Here is a 15,553-nt window from a genome sequence, read left to right as displayed (position 1 = left end):
CTGTTCCTAGCTAGTACTGACAGAGTTTGGATTAGTTGCTAGTCATATTTATTGATGACTTGACTTCATTACTAAGTGCATTCTTTCTTTCTTCAATAAATATTTACTGAACACGTAGTAGCTCTATTTTAACACTCTGCACTATGCACGTGGTTATATGATATTTTCTTGTTTATTATAACCTGGTTCCTTCAATTGAAATCATTTGGCAACAGAGAGAATTTTGTGGGGGTTGTTAACAGCTCTGTTTTCAAAATTCAGAATAGTGTCCATAATACACAAAGCACTCACTAAACAGACAAAAGCGAATGCACACACGAATTACAATGTTTGGTACCGTCAGAAGGATAACTTTAATAGATCGTTGGCTTTGAGGCTGAATTAGAATTTTTAAGGCAAATATTCTAAAAGTAGTATCTGGAGAGGAAGTATCTTTTTCCAACTTCAAACTGGTTTGCTCTTAGTAATCCTAAATCCACAGCACTGCAATTAAAAGTAAACATTCAGCTCCTTGGCTCTCCCCCTACAAAATCCCCTTCCCATGTCACCACTTGAAAAGTCCACGTGAAGAGAATGGGTAACACCATAGTAGCTATGCCACTAGAGGGAGTCTCTAGCAAAAGCCCCTGGTGTCCTACCAGGTAAGCAAAATTCAGAAAGGGTTATCTTTCCCCAGGGGTCATAGACATCTGGCTCACCACGAGGGTAATCTTTTTAGCCAGGCATATCTCAAGGGATGTTGGAAGAACTGAAGGGTGGGGGCAGCCTCACATGAATTAAACTTATGACAAGGGAACAAATACCAAACTTATGCCATCGGTCATGTGGCTAGCTGTATGTTTCAACTCAATGGTGGCAGCTCCCTAGTACCATGTGAAGAACAAACTAGTTTTTAGGTTTTCTTTTCCCTTTCAGTTTTAATGTTATGTAATATATTTAAACCCTTATTTAAATAAAACTTGTTTTCAGAAAAAAGTATACACTCAGACTTATTTGATGAAAAATCATGGGTATAACTTACTATCTAACTCTATACCTTAATATTCTTTAACAGTAATTATACTTATTCATAGGCTTAGGCTCTATCAGCAAATAATTGCAAACCACTTAGAGAACTGTTTCACATACTGTAAGCATTGGACATTCCTCTTTTCTCCCTCCTCCCTGTCACTATAACTTCAAAGAAAATAAAGGTCCTTAAACATATTCTGTTTGTTATCAGCCATAGCAAAAGCATAAAAGAAATACCAGGAATACTCAGAATCAACAATGATGTGATTTCTTGGAAGAGGCGAGTTAGCATTCTCATATGGTCTTCAAGATAATATGATTATGAAGCATATATTTAGGTAACTTAAGGTGTTAACTTTAATTCTGACTCCTGAACCAATGCTTTTGGACCACAGATTCTATCTCTAAACTTATAACAGTGAGTGTAAACAGAACCATTATAATAATTGTGAGGTTCCCTGTGCCTATGAGGTAATAGGAAGTGGTTTCATAGGAAAAGTGCAGGTTTCTGGTTTGGGAATCAGAAAGAAAATTTGCCCTCTGGAATTATGAAGAGAGCACTGTAAGCATAATGAATTACAGCTGCATGCACACCCAACTCAGTAAACTTTTTATCTGTCCCTGCAACGATGCACCTGCAGAAGAGAGGTGGTATTATATGCAAGCTCATATCTTTGTAAAGTCTTACAACTTTCAATGGAGAATATTTTTCCTCTAATTTCATACATGGGCTTAGTGGAGACCTAGGCATTAACTCCGTACCATGTTAAGTCCACTTCTTTGTCCTCATTGCAGTCTACTTTCATATTAATGTAGTAAAAAGCTGTAGAAATTGTTTTAAAATGAGTCTTTCTTCTAACTCCATTGTAATATTTATTATATTGATTTCCAAAATAATCAGAAATACATTTTATCATTTTATGCATTTTTTTATAAAACAAAACCGAAAATAGCATAGAAGACTGCATCTTTTCTTACTATTCATTGTGTGTGTGTGTGTGTTGTGAGTTTTTATTCAGTATATGGTACAGTGCCTTTGCAGGCCAGAAGAGGGCATCAGATCTCATGGGCGTGTAGTGACACGTTGTTGTGAGTCACCTGATGTAGGTACTTGGATCTAAACCCAGATCCCCTGGAAGAGCAATAAGCTGGTGTAATCACAGAGCCAAATCTCTAACCCTGAAAACTGTTTCTTATAACAGAAATAAAGGAAAATTGGGCAAAATTTAAGGTACTAGTTTTTCATTTTTAAGTTTTGTATTTTTGTATTTCTGCTTATTTCTGAGATTGTAATTTAATTTCTTTTTCCCATTTCTTTTCATTTCATCACCCCAAATTCTTCCATATCAAGCTCATGTCCTCTTTTTCATTAATTGTTTCAGTATATATATATGTACACACAAATAACTTAAAATGTGATATACAAATAACTTAAAATGTAACCTGTTGAGTCTATATAATGTTACTTGTATTATGTTTTCAGGGCTAAATATTTGTAAGTAAACAAAAAATTCCTGTGTTCTTCCCTGGGAAGACCACCTCTCATGCTCTCAGCTATACTCAAGAAACCACAGCCAATCAAAAGGCAGAGTTGTAGAGCTCAGTCTCAATAAATGTACAAAACATTTTTCTGTAACTAAGACAAAGAGAATATTGTGTAATAGTGGGCAGAAAGACTGTGAGAGCCAGAGATTATGGAGTTTACTATAAGCTATTTTTCTCATAGTAATATCAGAAGTTATATCCATAAAGTCTCATCAACATGTTGTATGAACATGAGTTGAACAAGGGTGGCACCAATGAGCCAAAGTGGGTGGGCAAATGTCCTTAACCCTACACAAAGAACTAAAGGCAAATGAGTTAAGGAATTTTTAGGCATCAACTCAATTAAAGAGTTCACAAGTCCAATATAAAATTTGATTTTTGCAATAGTTATATGAACTAGCATGTCAAAACTTATGGATCTGCCATTTTAATTTAAGAATGATCAGTTACAGTAATTTCATGTGATTAAAGGAAAAAAATTACCTTAATGTATTTTTCTACATTACCCGGCATGAACTTTTCATGCTAGACTTGCAGAAACAAGCCCCCATTTAGTAGTTATGAATTGTGGTTCTTGTTTTCCCAAGAGCAATATGCTACTTATAGAACAATAATAGTCTTCTATAAAAAAATATGTAGATTCTCCATAGTAGATAATCTTCATGGGAAAATAACTCGTTTATGGCTCGTCAAGAGGCATTTATGCACAGATCAAGAGATATCTTCACTTGATAGTGTGCTTTGCAATGCTCACTGTGCTCTACTGTATCACGTGGAAATATGTACAATACGTGGAGATGGAATGATTATAAGGACTAATGATGAGCAGTGGGGCAAAGGACAGACGTGAAGAGATGGGAAATCTAATAGTGACTGTAATAAAGAAAAATGTAAATGTGTGCCGAGGATTCTGTAAATTTCTTGAATTAGGTCACAGGTTCTAGCTCTAAGCTTATAATAGTGGTTTGGAGAAAGTAATAAACATCTACTTTAGCCTGTACATTTACAATGGAGCAGATTCCCAGGGCAGGGAAATATTTTTGAATAGTGGCTCTACTTAGTTATGAAAAAGCTGCCTTCAAGTCTGGCTTTGTCTTTTCTCATTTCAGAGTGCTGGGGAAAATTATTTTCTAATTAACCACTTAGTCATATAATTATGGAAAACACTGTGTACCACAACAAATTAGTGACTTTGATTTCTTTCCTATTTTAGTTTTTTTAGAAGTCCAGTAAGAAGTGATCATCTTTCTCATTGAAAATGAGCCTTTATTTTTAAATTACATTTGATATATGGTAAGGAGTTAGGACTTAATGGATTCAAGTCATTTTAAGTTACAGAGCTAGCAGAAACATGTAAACAATGAGTTTTTTTCCCAAATATTTCCCATTTCTTTTCAGTCTTACTATTATGTTAACAAGAGTTAAGGTTTTCAGGCATAATGTTCTCTAGACATATAGTTTTTACATTTCCAGGGATCCTGTGTGATGGAAGGTGAAGGTCAAAGGTGAAAAGTATTCTTTTCAGAGTAACCAAACAATACAGTTACAAACACTTCTTTTATAACTTTTAAGCAATGCTGTGTTCCTTAAACGTCTCAAGCAGTGACTCACAAAGGAAGGAAACCTGCAATTATTCTGTCTCCAACAACTACAAAAATAAATTAGCCATAATTCTTTTTGCTCTAGAATAGTAATGTGAAAACTTTGGGAAAAGTATATACTTTCTCAAGAAAGGAGCATTTCATATATAACGTAAGCATACTTAAACATATTTACAACATAGTATAAAGAGGCTCTCTGTATAATACATCTACCGCCAGGTTTCTCAAAGGCCAACATACAATTACTGTTTTGCTGCATGCAAAAGATTTGGAGCAAAACTTTTATTTTTAAAATCCCTCCCCTTTTTTCAATTTAATCCGTAAAGCAAACATAAACAAAAGTAATATTTTTTTGCCATGGAATAAAAACAAGTCCTGATGGTAGACCTCACATGTATTGTACCACTACGTCTTGTCAAAGGAAACATGCAAAAAAACAAAAAAGAAAAAGAAAGGGGTGGTTGATAAGTCAAATAGATTGATTCAAGATGATACACTGTAAGTTAGGTGTCCAGCAAGTTCACATCCACCAACTGAAGAGAGCTCTTTAGCTTTCTTAAATGTATTTCCAAATGAGAGACTAGTAACTGCATGGAGACATTTGTGGAGAAGGATGTGTTATAATAAAGAACTATAATGGAGAGAAAGCACCATGTCCTCTCTTGGAAGCGTAACATCTTAAGGAGTTGAAATTAATATTCATGAAGTAATTGTAAAAGACTATAAGCATATATATTGAAATAATAATTTTTGCAGAACCATAAGAAGGTTATGGACTTTGAATAAAGAAAAATGATTAAAGATCATAATTTCTTAAAATGGGAGGAGATAGTTAAGTAGTCAGGGCAGTGGCTGAATGCGTTTCAATAGATGAAGGAGTAGTCGATGTCATCTGTCTCTGTTGTGGGGACCTGAGCTTCAAGAAAGCTTATGTCCTTTCTTGTGACTATAGATAGAGTGGACTCTTACACTAAGGCTAGACAGCTTTGTTGAGTAAAGAAAATATAAATGATAATGAAGTACATCAAATGCATATCATTATAAAAGTATGTTAACACCAAAGTAAACGCATTGCCTTCAATATTTAATTCTTAATTATTAAAACTGACAATGTTATACTTGTATAGAATGTACTATGTAAATACCTATGTTTTTAAAATGACTTCATGTAATAGTAGCATTATACAGGGTTTCAGGCTAATAATATAATAATATGGATCCTTAAATTTTATATACAGATTTTGTGTGTGTGTATGTGTGTGTGTGTGTGCATGCAATAGATGGTGAAATTTTTTCAAGACAAATCTGTTGTCATGGCTTCCTTTCCCCATTGCTATTCTCCCCGGTTTATTTCCCTTTTTATTGCCCATTGCTTTTAGAAGGAATAAATATTAATGAGTTCCACAATGTAGTTTGTACTCCTCTGTTAACACTGGAGAGAGTACCTACTCCCTATTGTGTAATCATTAGCAAGGCAGTGAACAGCTAGTGCCAGCCACAAACCATTTATTTTACGTTTCTACATAGCAGGAGTATGCCTGCGAAAAAGATGCTATTCATTCTTCAGTGCACATCCCTGAGTGCTAGTTTCAGAATTCCTTCTGGAGCTATCAGTCATCTCCAACAGACTCCACAGAATAAGTGCTTAGGGGTTACAAAAAGAATACAAAGCATGGCCACTTCCTCAAGTCATGCTAGGAAACGTTTTATACTCCATCTTTCTCTTATTAATGGGATGTTCTGTGCTGCTATGAATTTCTTTCCCTCTCAAGTAATAGGACTGGTGTACAATGACATTATGTTGTTGCCTCCAAATTTTGTGAAAGATATGGGGAAATTTACAGATGTACAGCTAAGTGACTTCAAATACGACTCAGTAAGTGGTGAGTGTAGATGAGATAATTTCACCTCTGAAGACAAGTAGTGACTTCTTTTTATTCCCCTTTGTCTCATGTAAGAACTATGGAATCAAGGCTTTTCTGGTTTGACCTACTGCTTCTTAAAGTGGTGATGCTCTTTGTCCATATATAAAAGCTTAAATTGCCCATATCTAAAAGCTAATATATGTTAGGATTAAGAAATGACTAATTGAGAAGCATATAAGAAATTTCAGGTTTGAGGTTCTTCACATGCCTGGCTTCTCCAACTCTATTAGTACAACTTGAGTGATTTGTATTTGGAGTAGTTTATTCATTGTCTTAATTAGAAAATCATTTAAAAGAATGTATCAGCTTTGGGACTCAGCTTTCCACAATCTCAATCACTCCCAATGCTCAGCAATTCAGTTTCAAGGGGTGATTTATTGTTATGGTTACCCTCAACCAAGACACAAAATATGTGGTAGTATTATAGCTTTGCTGGGTAACATCAGCAGTTTTCATTTTCATAAAGTGGGGAGGACTCTCTGGATATGTTTGTTTGTGGTTAGTACGTTGATTAGTTAGATTAGGTTGAGATGTGAAAAGCCACCTTAACTCTGGGTTGTACTATTTCTTGGGCTAAGGTTCCGTACTGAATAAAGATAGAAGACAAATTGAATACTAACATTCACTGCTCTATGCTTCCTGACTGGATAGAATCTGTTCTACAGGCTCAGGTTTCATCTGCCAGGCCTTCCTAACCACATTGGCTCTCCCCTCAAACTGTAAGGTAGAATAAACCTTTTCTGTATTAAATTGTTTTTGTAGCATTATTTTATCACAACAGTAATAATATTAACTAATATGGACCATCTTTCTGAAAGATGACTGCAAGGCAGCACACTCAACTGACATGGATAGCTATAAGCTGGCAAGTCTGTAGGAATTTCCCGTGTCAGCCTCATGAAGGGTAAGTTCTGAGCTTCAAATAGAAAAATGCTGTAAATCCAATAGTAGCTGGATTTAAGATTTCTTATGACAAGGATCAAGGCTATTTATGAAAAATTCTATCTTCAACATCTCAACATTTAGTGTAACTGAACAGTTGCTCAACTGTCATCTACTAAGCAGATGAAAGCCAAGTAGACTGCAAGAGAGTAATACCTGGGAAAACAGACACAAACTGAGTTCACAGTCAAACACTTGCTCCAGCCTCTTCCGTGGATAAACATATACACGTCCACAAACAAATATTTAGGATAGGACTTTAGTTAATATTATCATTCCACTAAATGTTATTACTGCTGTGGGACAATGGTTTTACCCTGTAAACATTTGTTTCTTGTACTTGTTTGATAAAATGATGATTGGCTAGTAGCCAGGCAGGGAGTAAAGGAGAGGTGAACAGACAGGAAGTAGAAGAGGGGCAGGGAGAACAAGAGAATTCTGGGAAGAGAAAAGATTCAATCTGCAGTCTTCACTCAGACACAGAGAAAGCCCGATACAGAGCAAGCAAGATGTGACTGCCTCACTGAAAAAGGTGCTAAGCCACGTGGCTAACACAGTGAGGAATTATGGGCCAATATCTCTGATAAGCATAAATACCCAATAAAATACTTGCAAACAAATACCAGCATACATATAAATATCATATAAAATTAGCTTTTCCTTGTAGATACTGGGATGGTTTGACATACATAAGTTGAAAACTTTATGAAGAATCAATGAGAGTTAAAGACAAAAATCACATAAGTATTTAAATAGATACAGAAAAGGTCTTTGACAAAAGACACACTTTCATGGCAAAAGCCCTAGGAGAATGGGATTAGAGGAAACTACTTCATCATAATTTAGGTTACATATGACAAACACAAAAGAAACGTCAACCTAAATGGAGAAAAACTTGAAAGAGTACCATTAAAAGCAAGAGGGGTACAAGGATGTCCACTAACCCAACTCCTTTTCAATAAAGCACTTGAAGCCCTAGAAAAGTAAGATGATAGAAGAAAATTAAGGGACTCAAATAAGAGAAGAATAACTCATAGTATTCTTATTTAAAGACTTAGTATTATACACACTATACAAATATCTATCTCGAAAAATTCCACCAGAACTCTTCTAGAAATGATCAATACTTTAAAGAGGAGCAGGATACAAAGTCAACTTATATACCAATAACAAAAAAGAGATCACAGAAACACTTATAGTTACAATAGCTAAAGAAAAAAGCAAATGCAAAACTAGGAATTAAGTGTAACCAAGGAGGTAAAAAACTTATACAATAAAAAAACCTTAAGTCTCTGAAAGAAGAGACAAGAAATACACTAGAAAATGGAAAGACTGCCCCACCATGGTCAGTGATTGACAGAATTACTGTTGTGAAAATGGCCATCCTACGAAAAACAATTTACAGATTCAATATAATGTCAACACCTATAATATTCTTCCCAGAAATAGAAATTTACTGTTTTTGTTGGTGCAATGGACTGTGAAAGTCCTGTGTTCTCACCTTAGGTATCCGTGTTAGTAGTTTTTACCTTTGTCTTTTTTTTTTTTTCAGGTGGTTTCATTGGTTTGGTACCATTTGCTATATTATTTCCCCAGCTTTTTTGCACTTAGGACTCCCAGAGTAACTATAAATTTGAAAGTAAAACTTGCTTAGTAGAGGCCCATTGCTGTGTCTCTTCAGAGAGACTCATTTTCCCAACTCAAGCTGAGCTGCTGTGCTGTCAGCTTCCTGAAAGGGAAGCTGGGATTCCCGAAGCACTCACTCAGAGCTACAACCTCATTAGATGATACAGCAATTTACTATTTCTGTGTCTTACCCTTATCTCTTCACTGCTCCTAAGTCACAATAATGCATAACCCTGAACCTGCACCATTCCCCACCCCAGAGTAACCACAGAAAGCATCAGCATAACTTTGCTCCTTTGTTCTGGGAATTCCTTAGTCAAGGAATTCACTTCTGTCTTTAAAAGCATTTGAAATACATTGCATTTTGGGTGCCTAAGTAGTTTTGAAAAGATGGTTTTGAGATAATGTAGTCTGTCATCCTGATGAAAATGGAATGGGAGAGCAACTTTTAAGTATGTATATTAGGAAAAATAAAATGAAATGACAAGAATACAAGGAAAAGTAGAATCTTTCTTGAGTTCTGTTTCAGGTTCCCTTCCTTGAAGTAGCCTTAAGGACAAAAGTACAAAATACAGTGAAGCTAGCTACTTTAAGTCACAAAAAAGGAATAAAGTTGTTTTAAAATGTTCAAATACTTTTAAAATAAAAGAAATTAAGTAACGAAACCAGTCAAAATACATTAATGTTTATTTATCTTTGGATCTAACATGTCTATTCAGATTCAGAGGTGCTATTAACTTCCCCCCTATAGGTGACTGGCAGAGTGAATATGATCTCTTCCTGTGTTAGCTAGTTTTAAAGAGGGGAATCCATTCACATATTTGAGCAGCCATTTTCAGAAGAATTTCAAACAGCTCGTGTGATGTTACAGTGGGGGCAGTAAGCACACTGAGCACATGACCTAAGTCAAAGGCAAGGAATCCTTGTTTGCATGTCTAGCTGACTTCTGAACTACTCCAACAGAGTTTTTTCTTTGATTGCATTTTTTGTTTGAATACTTCTTGAGATCTCATGGGTAGGCCCTTCCTCCCATAAAAAGTCCCAGAAGTCACGTCTGGGTAGAACACTAACCACCTTAATCTAATTCCCAGCAGGTGAGTTCTCATTAGCATTTATCCCACTGACTGAAATCCTGGAGATGTTGAGGAAACTGCAGAGGGTGTCAGACCTCCTCTTCTGTTCTCTCCAGAGAGCTCACTGGCAAGAAAGATCTGATTCCTTCAGGGTTTTCTTATGTGTTAATTATTCTATAACTATATTGCATTTCACCTATGTGAAGGATATATTTCAAAAATGTAACCACCATGCCTTTTATTTTTGTTTCAGTTTGCCATATTAGACTTAGTCAAGCACGGGATGGAATATTCAGACAAGTGAAAACATTATGGAAAGTGCTTAATTTCTCTCAGTAAACATGTTTATCACCACACTTTACATACCTGTATGCATGGCTATTATATATAAGGTATAATAGTTGCTGTTGAAAGTCTTAGAAGATAGCAATCATTATTTTTTATAATCTACACCTATAATGATATTATATCCACTCTCAAAAAAAAAAAATGAGACCATTAACATGTCATGGGATAGCTTGATCCACAGCAAGAATCCTATGTGTGAAAGCACACTCTTCTCTGATACAGTTAAGCATCCCATCAGTGAAGCTGTGAAGTCTTTCCCAGGCTCATAATACTCTGATGCATATTGCTGATGGAAAAGTGATGTAAAATAGTCTCACCCATCTGTTATTTCAAAAGTGATGGACAGGAAAGGTGTACCCTCTTCTTTCGTTTTTCAAGATAAAGCACTGGCTAAACTGTGCTTATTATTAAAACTATAGATAGCTATGAGCAAAACAAATTTACATTATACTGAGGAGGAATGTAATTATTTTATTCTCATTTCTTGATAGAGCATGGGGAAATATGAGTCTATAAACCTTTCTCCACAGTCCAGTTCAGCTGTATTTTCCTTTTAAGCACCAATCCTTTTAGCTGTTGTACCTCATCACAAAGGTTCACAGTCTGGGCTGCCTTTTTTGGTAGCCTGAGTCTCTCTACTCTTATACAGATTTTATTAATGTGCTTCCTACAGAACACCTGTTCAAGTTTTCTATGATGTAAATCACTTCGAGTATGATCTACTCTTTCACTCTGTTTTAGTTTCAATAAAACAAACCATGTTTAACCTGCACCCAATGAAAGGATCCCTAGGTTATTGTACTTAAAATCTACTTCAGTTTCCCTTTGATCTCTGGAAGCAATCAATGTGTTGCTACACAACTGATGATGAGCATCCAAGAAGAATATTTTTTAGCTGCTGTCTAAGATATACACGGGTCACTTCCCCTCAGGCGCTATCCTGTCATAATGTGATAAGGGTTGATTTTATCCGAGTATGAGCTGGATACCATTTACAGCTGCCTTAAATCCTGATCAGGTATATTAACAAAAATGTTAGATTTTCCACACTCCTCGGTGTGGATCTGACCAGGCCTTTCCTTTAAAGAGATACAGTCATTCTCTTGTTGGATATTGTTGGAGAAACATTGTCAGGATTTTTAAGGATACCTTCTGCTAGCAGCAGCAAATGGATTAAATGGACATACCCTCCAAAATCATTAGGATACAGCTTTCCATATTGCCTATAGATGCTGCTACAAGCTTACACAATATTGTGAAGATAAGTTGACTGTATAATTAGAGCACTATGGTGTATTATACTAAACATATGTGTACATTAATCACTTATGTTCCAATTTTCTGCAAAGGAAGGCTGGCAGTAGTATTTTGTGACCTGTGTGGTTTGAATTAGTTAGCAATAGTATATATAACAATGAATAAAGTGATAAAGGTGACTCTGTCCTAATGATAATATGGACATAAACATTCAATTTCATAATGAGACCTAGCTGTCAAAATAATAAAAAAGTTTATATGAGCTTCATATCACCTGCTTTCTCTGATTATATATGAAGAGGTTTATTTTGAGTCAAATTATTTTGAAGTGATGTTAAAAAATACCTTGTTACTTGTGAAAATGACATCTATAGAACAGTGTAAATCTGTAAAAGAAAGTGTGGAATTTGTTCTTTAAAATAAGTATAATATGGATGGCATATGGGGTAATCTGTTCATGGTAACACAGTCAAGATTTCTTGAGACTATTGTCTTCTACTTGGGCCTGTTTGTAGAAGCTAGTTTGAGAGGTCTCTTTTTATAAATAAGATTTGGCCTTTTAGTATTTATTGAAAGAAAACTGGCTGTGAATAATCTTCATAGGTTTCAATTGTCCTCCATTCACTCGTGTTTATAATCCACATATGTCACCTCTGGGATGCTGGTACATTGGATGGGTTTCTATTGGGAAATGTCAACAACTCCTAAGGGAAATTCACATGTATGTTTTGAGGAAGAAAAGGAAAGAAAGGAGTATAAGCTGTTTTTGCCCAACACACACACACACACAAATGCACACATATATACACAGAACATACACATGCACATGATGCACACATCAAAACAAAACAAAAAATACAACTTCTACCCTCTAAGAGGCTTATTAATATTCCTAGTACATAAAGGGATACACATTCCTAAGTTACTCATGCCATACATACTAATCATAAATATTCATTTTAGGTGAAGTCATTATTTTCGTATCTACTGACCTTTCTTTGGCATTTGCTTTATTCTAACAGATACATCTTAATAATGATATTCGTTTTGTGTTCCTGTCTCTCTGTTTTACTTTTGGATCTTTGCAGTGGTTTAGAAGAGGTATGAGGGACTCTGAAAAAATGATTTAAAACATAACCAGTTATAGTTCAGAATTCTCAAGATCTTTTGAAAGTAATAACCTACAAGACATAATTGACATTCAGAAAGTAAAATCTGATCTACCTCAAGCAATGAAATTATACTACTCTGAAAAGCTTACTGTAATAAATCTACCTAAAAGTCTTAAGAATGCAGCCATTAAAATGGCCAAGAAAATATTAATGTACTAACATTTGTGTTTTATGCTAGTTCCTTATAACCTCAAGCTACATTAGTAGTAAAATCTATCCTAAGGCTATACTCCTAAATGAGCTGACATGCTGGGTAAAATTAGTGGATGCAGAACAATTAAATTTTGGAAGTTGCAAATGCAAACCTTCACTGCTTATTTTTGGTCACTGACATCACATCTTTTGCTTGGGCAGTGGAGCCAATCTTGGTTTTAAAAGCCTTCATTTGTCTTCCTGCCCTTGCTCCCTCGCCCTTTTTTGATTATTATTGTTCAGAATTTTTCTCCTTCTTTCTCTTCTTTTATTTTCTTTTATCAACTAGCATTTTTCTAAATTTCTCAACCTACAAGCTTTCTAGGAAGTTCTCTTCTATTCTCAGTTGTCAAACGCAGTATGTGTGTGCTTTGTTTTGACTTTGCTTTAACACACAGTATTTCCCATGCCTCGTACAGACATCTACAGTTCCTGCCCTTACCCTCTTTTCCCTCAGTAGCCTGTCAGTCATCATTCTGCCCCAGGGCTATCCCCACTAGCCTTTCTGATTCATGGTTGTACAGGTCCCCATAGTGTATTATAACTATTGTTTTGTGTACCATCATGATGAGTTTAAGAATTTTATGATAAATATATGTCATATGTTACCCAATCATTTATGTCTTTGGATATTGGTGATTTTTTTTTTTTTTTTGCTGATCTCCAACAAATGCATGTTGAATGAACTATTCTCTGGGGCTTTGCTGGTATGCAGATAAATAACTGCATGCAGAACTGTTTAAAAGTAATTAGTATAAACTTGATCTGATAACATGGTAATCTTCTTGCAGCCAGGGTCACTTTGAATTCACTTGCTCTTTTGCACACTTATCTATCTAGTTCCCAAGCCAAGATTAAAATATAATAAAAGTGAGGGGTGAGACCTATACTTATCTCTGAGTATAGGTACAAATATTTGAAATGTAGTTAGGAATTATGCTGGTTTAAGTAAATGGCACTTGAAGGTTCTCCTCCAATATCCATGACTTCCTTCACTATGCTCAAGTACTTGGCAGGTGTCTAGTGCCAGGCATGGCAATTCCTGCATCCAAAGCACAGGGATCATAAAGAGGAGGAGGTGGGAAGACTGTGAGAGTCAGAGGAACAGCAAGCTTACAGTGACATTTTGTCTCCTAGAAAAATCAGAGAATCCAAACCTGTGAAGTCTCATCAGCACGGCTGCCTAAACAAAACCTGGAACATGGATTGTACCATTAACCATGCTTTTATCGATGGAAGATGTCTCATGGAGATTCCACTTTAGATAAAGAACTACAGGAAACTAAAGGATGTCAAAATTAGGAAAAATAGTCTTCCCCAAGTAAGAGTCCCAAAATGGCTATCCAGTACCAAGGGGCCAGTTGTGAAATATATACCTAAGTAACATTATACAGACTGAGCAGATTTTATTTATATAGTTAGAAAATAGATAATAATGCACTCAAACTGTATAATATGATATATATAATAAATTATAAATAATAAATTGCATATAATATACTTAACAAAATAGCAATAATTGAAAACCAAATATACACAGGAAATATCAATATCATGATAAATTTATTTTTTAATCCCAGTTTAACAAAATGAGATTTTTTTAGTTAATTGTGCAATTACTATCCTTTTCTCTCATTTTATATACTTGCACTATATGCATATAAAATACAAGATAAAATTTTAGTTTTGTAAACTAATTACTATTTCTAAATTTCAGTGCCAGAGACCTTTACTATTTTTTTTTTTTTTAGAGATCTATGAAAGAAATCAATCCTGACCACAGACAGAGTTGTATTAAGTTTCTTACCAACCATCAAGTAGGTCACTCCTTATCTGCCTAGGACTCTAGTCACGGTGTACACAGTAGGGGACTCGACCCGTCTTCCATGGCCCATTTACATTCCTCAAGGACAACCACCTGCTCACTCTTCAAGAGCAAGTCATTTGGGGGAGAATCACATACCTTCTTTGTCCTTTTGTGTATCTAAGTGGGAGAGCGGGTTGTCGTTGGTTTGTGTGCAGTATACTTCCCGGGTCTGGATGCCACCTCCACAGAGGGCTGTCTGATTGGCACGCCTCTTGTCCTGCTGACTGAGCAAAGGGTCCACGTGACACTCTGTCCACTCTGCAGTTCTCCAGCCATACCTAGATGAAGAGAATTCAAGAGTGGTGGCAACGTTTACGCAGGAAAACGCTTCTCAACTCTTTTCAGATTTTGTTGTAAAACTTAAACTCAAAAGCAATTCCCTTGGATGCAGTACAGACCCTAAGACTGACACAGATTCAGTTCAGTAGCTTTTTTGTCCTCAGTTGGGTCCCGTTAGAGGAACTGAATGCAGACTGTGCCTGTTTTAATTGCAACTACTAGAAGTTACTTATCAATATTTTATGAAATAAGAACATACTGCTGAAAACATGAAATTTCATGTGCAATTAAACTGAACTCCAGCTTGCCCTTTCTCAGAGCTTATAAACGAAGGCAGGCTGAGTCTGAGAACACCAAACATTGCAAGTGATGACGAGCCCAAACACTTGCCTTTGCTTTTAATAAAATGCATGAAAATTGCTTATTCATATCGGAGCAAAATTATAATTGCATGCTAGATTTAAAAATATAACAGAGCAATTCAGAGCTCTCTCATTACTGTCAAGAGTCAGAAGTTTCTCGTGCACATGCTCTGTAAGAGCCCAGCATTCCTGATGAATGCCAGCGAATGAGGAGAAGTGCTGACTGTGCTGCCAGGAAAGCGCATAAAAGATGATCCCTGTTTCTCAGAGCTCCAATCAAGATGAGGATGTGAAACCACTGTTGGGGTTGTCAGCCTGACTCTCCTTAGAAGGAGATAGGGAAGCATTTCTTC

The 15,553-nt window shown here is 35.8% G+C and overlaps 1 protein-coding gene across 1 annotated transcript in view; it reads right to left on the bottom strand.

Annotated features, from left to right (window-relative positions):
• Window positions 1–15,553, bottom strand: part of Thsd7a (thrombospondin type 1 domain containing 7A) — a 402,007-nt gene that overhangs the window by 148,614 nt on the left and 237,840 nt on the right. Inside the window, exon 4 of the mRNA XM_050145877.1 lies at window positions 14,656–14,837. Coding sequence (XP_050001834.1) covers window positions 14,656–14,837 — 182 coding nt within the window. The remainder of the gene's footprint in view (window positions 1–14,655; window positions 14,838–15,553) is intronic.

The sequence above is a fragment of the Alexandromys fortis genome, unplaced genomic scaffold, assembly GCF_014885135.2.
Source record: "Alexandromys fortis isolate MF-2015 unplaced genomic scaffold, M_Fortis_MF-2015_v1.1 scaffold_34, whole genome shotgun sequence".
NCBI classification, from domain to species: Eukaryota; Metazoa; Chordata; class Mammalia; order Rodentia; family Cricetidae; genus Alexandromys; species Alexandromys fortis.
The sequence above is the reverse complement of the archived record's forward strand: the minus strand, read 5'-3'. Positions and strand labels throughout refer to the sequence as shown.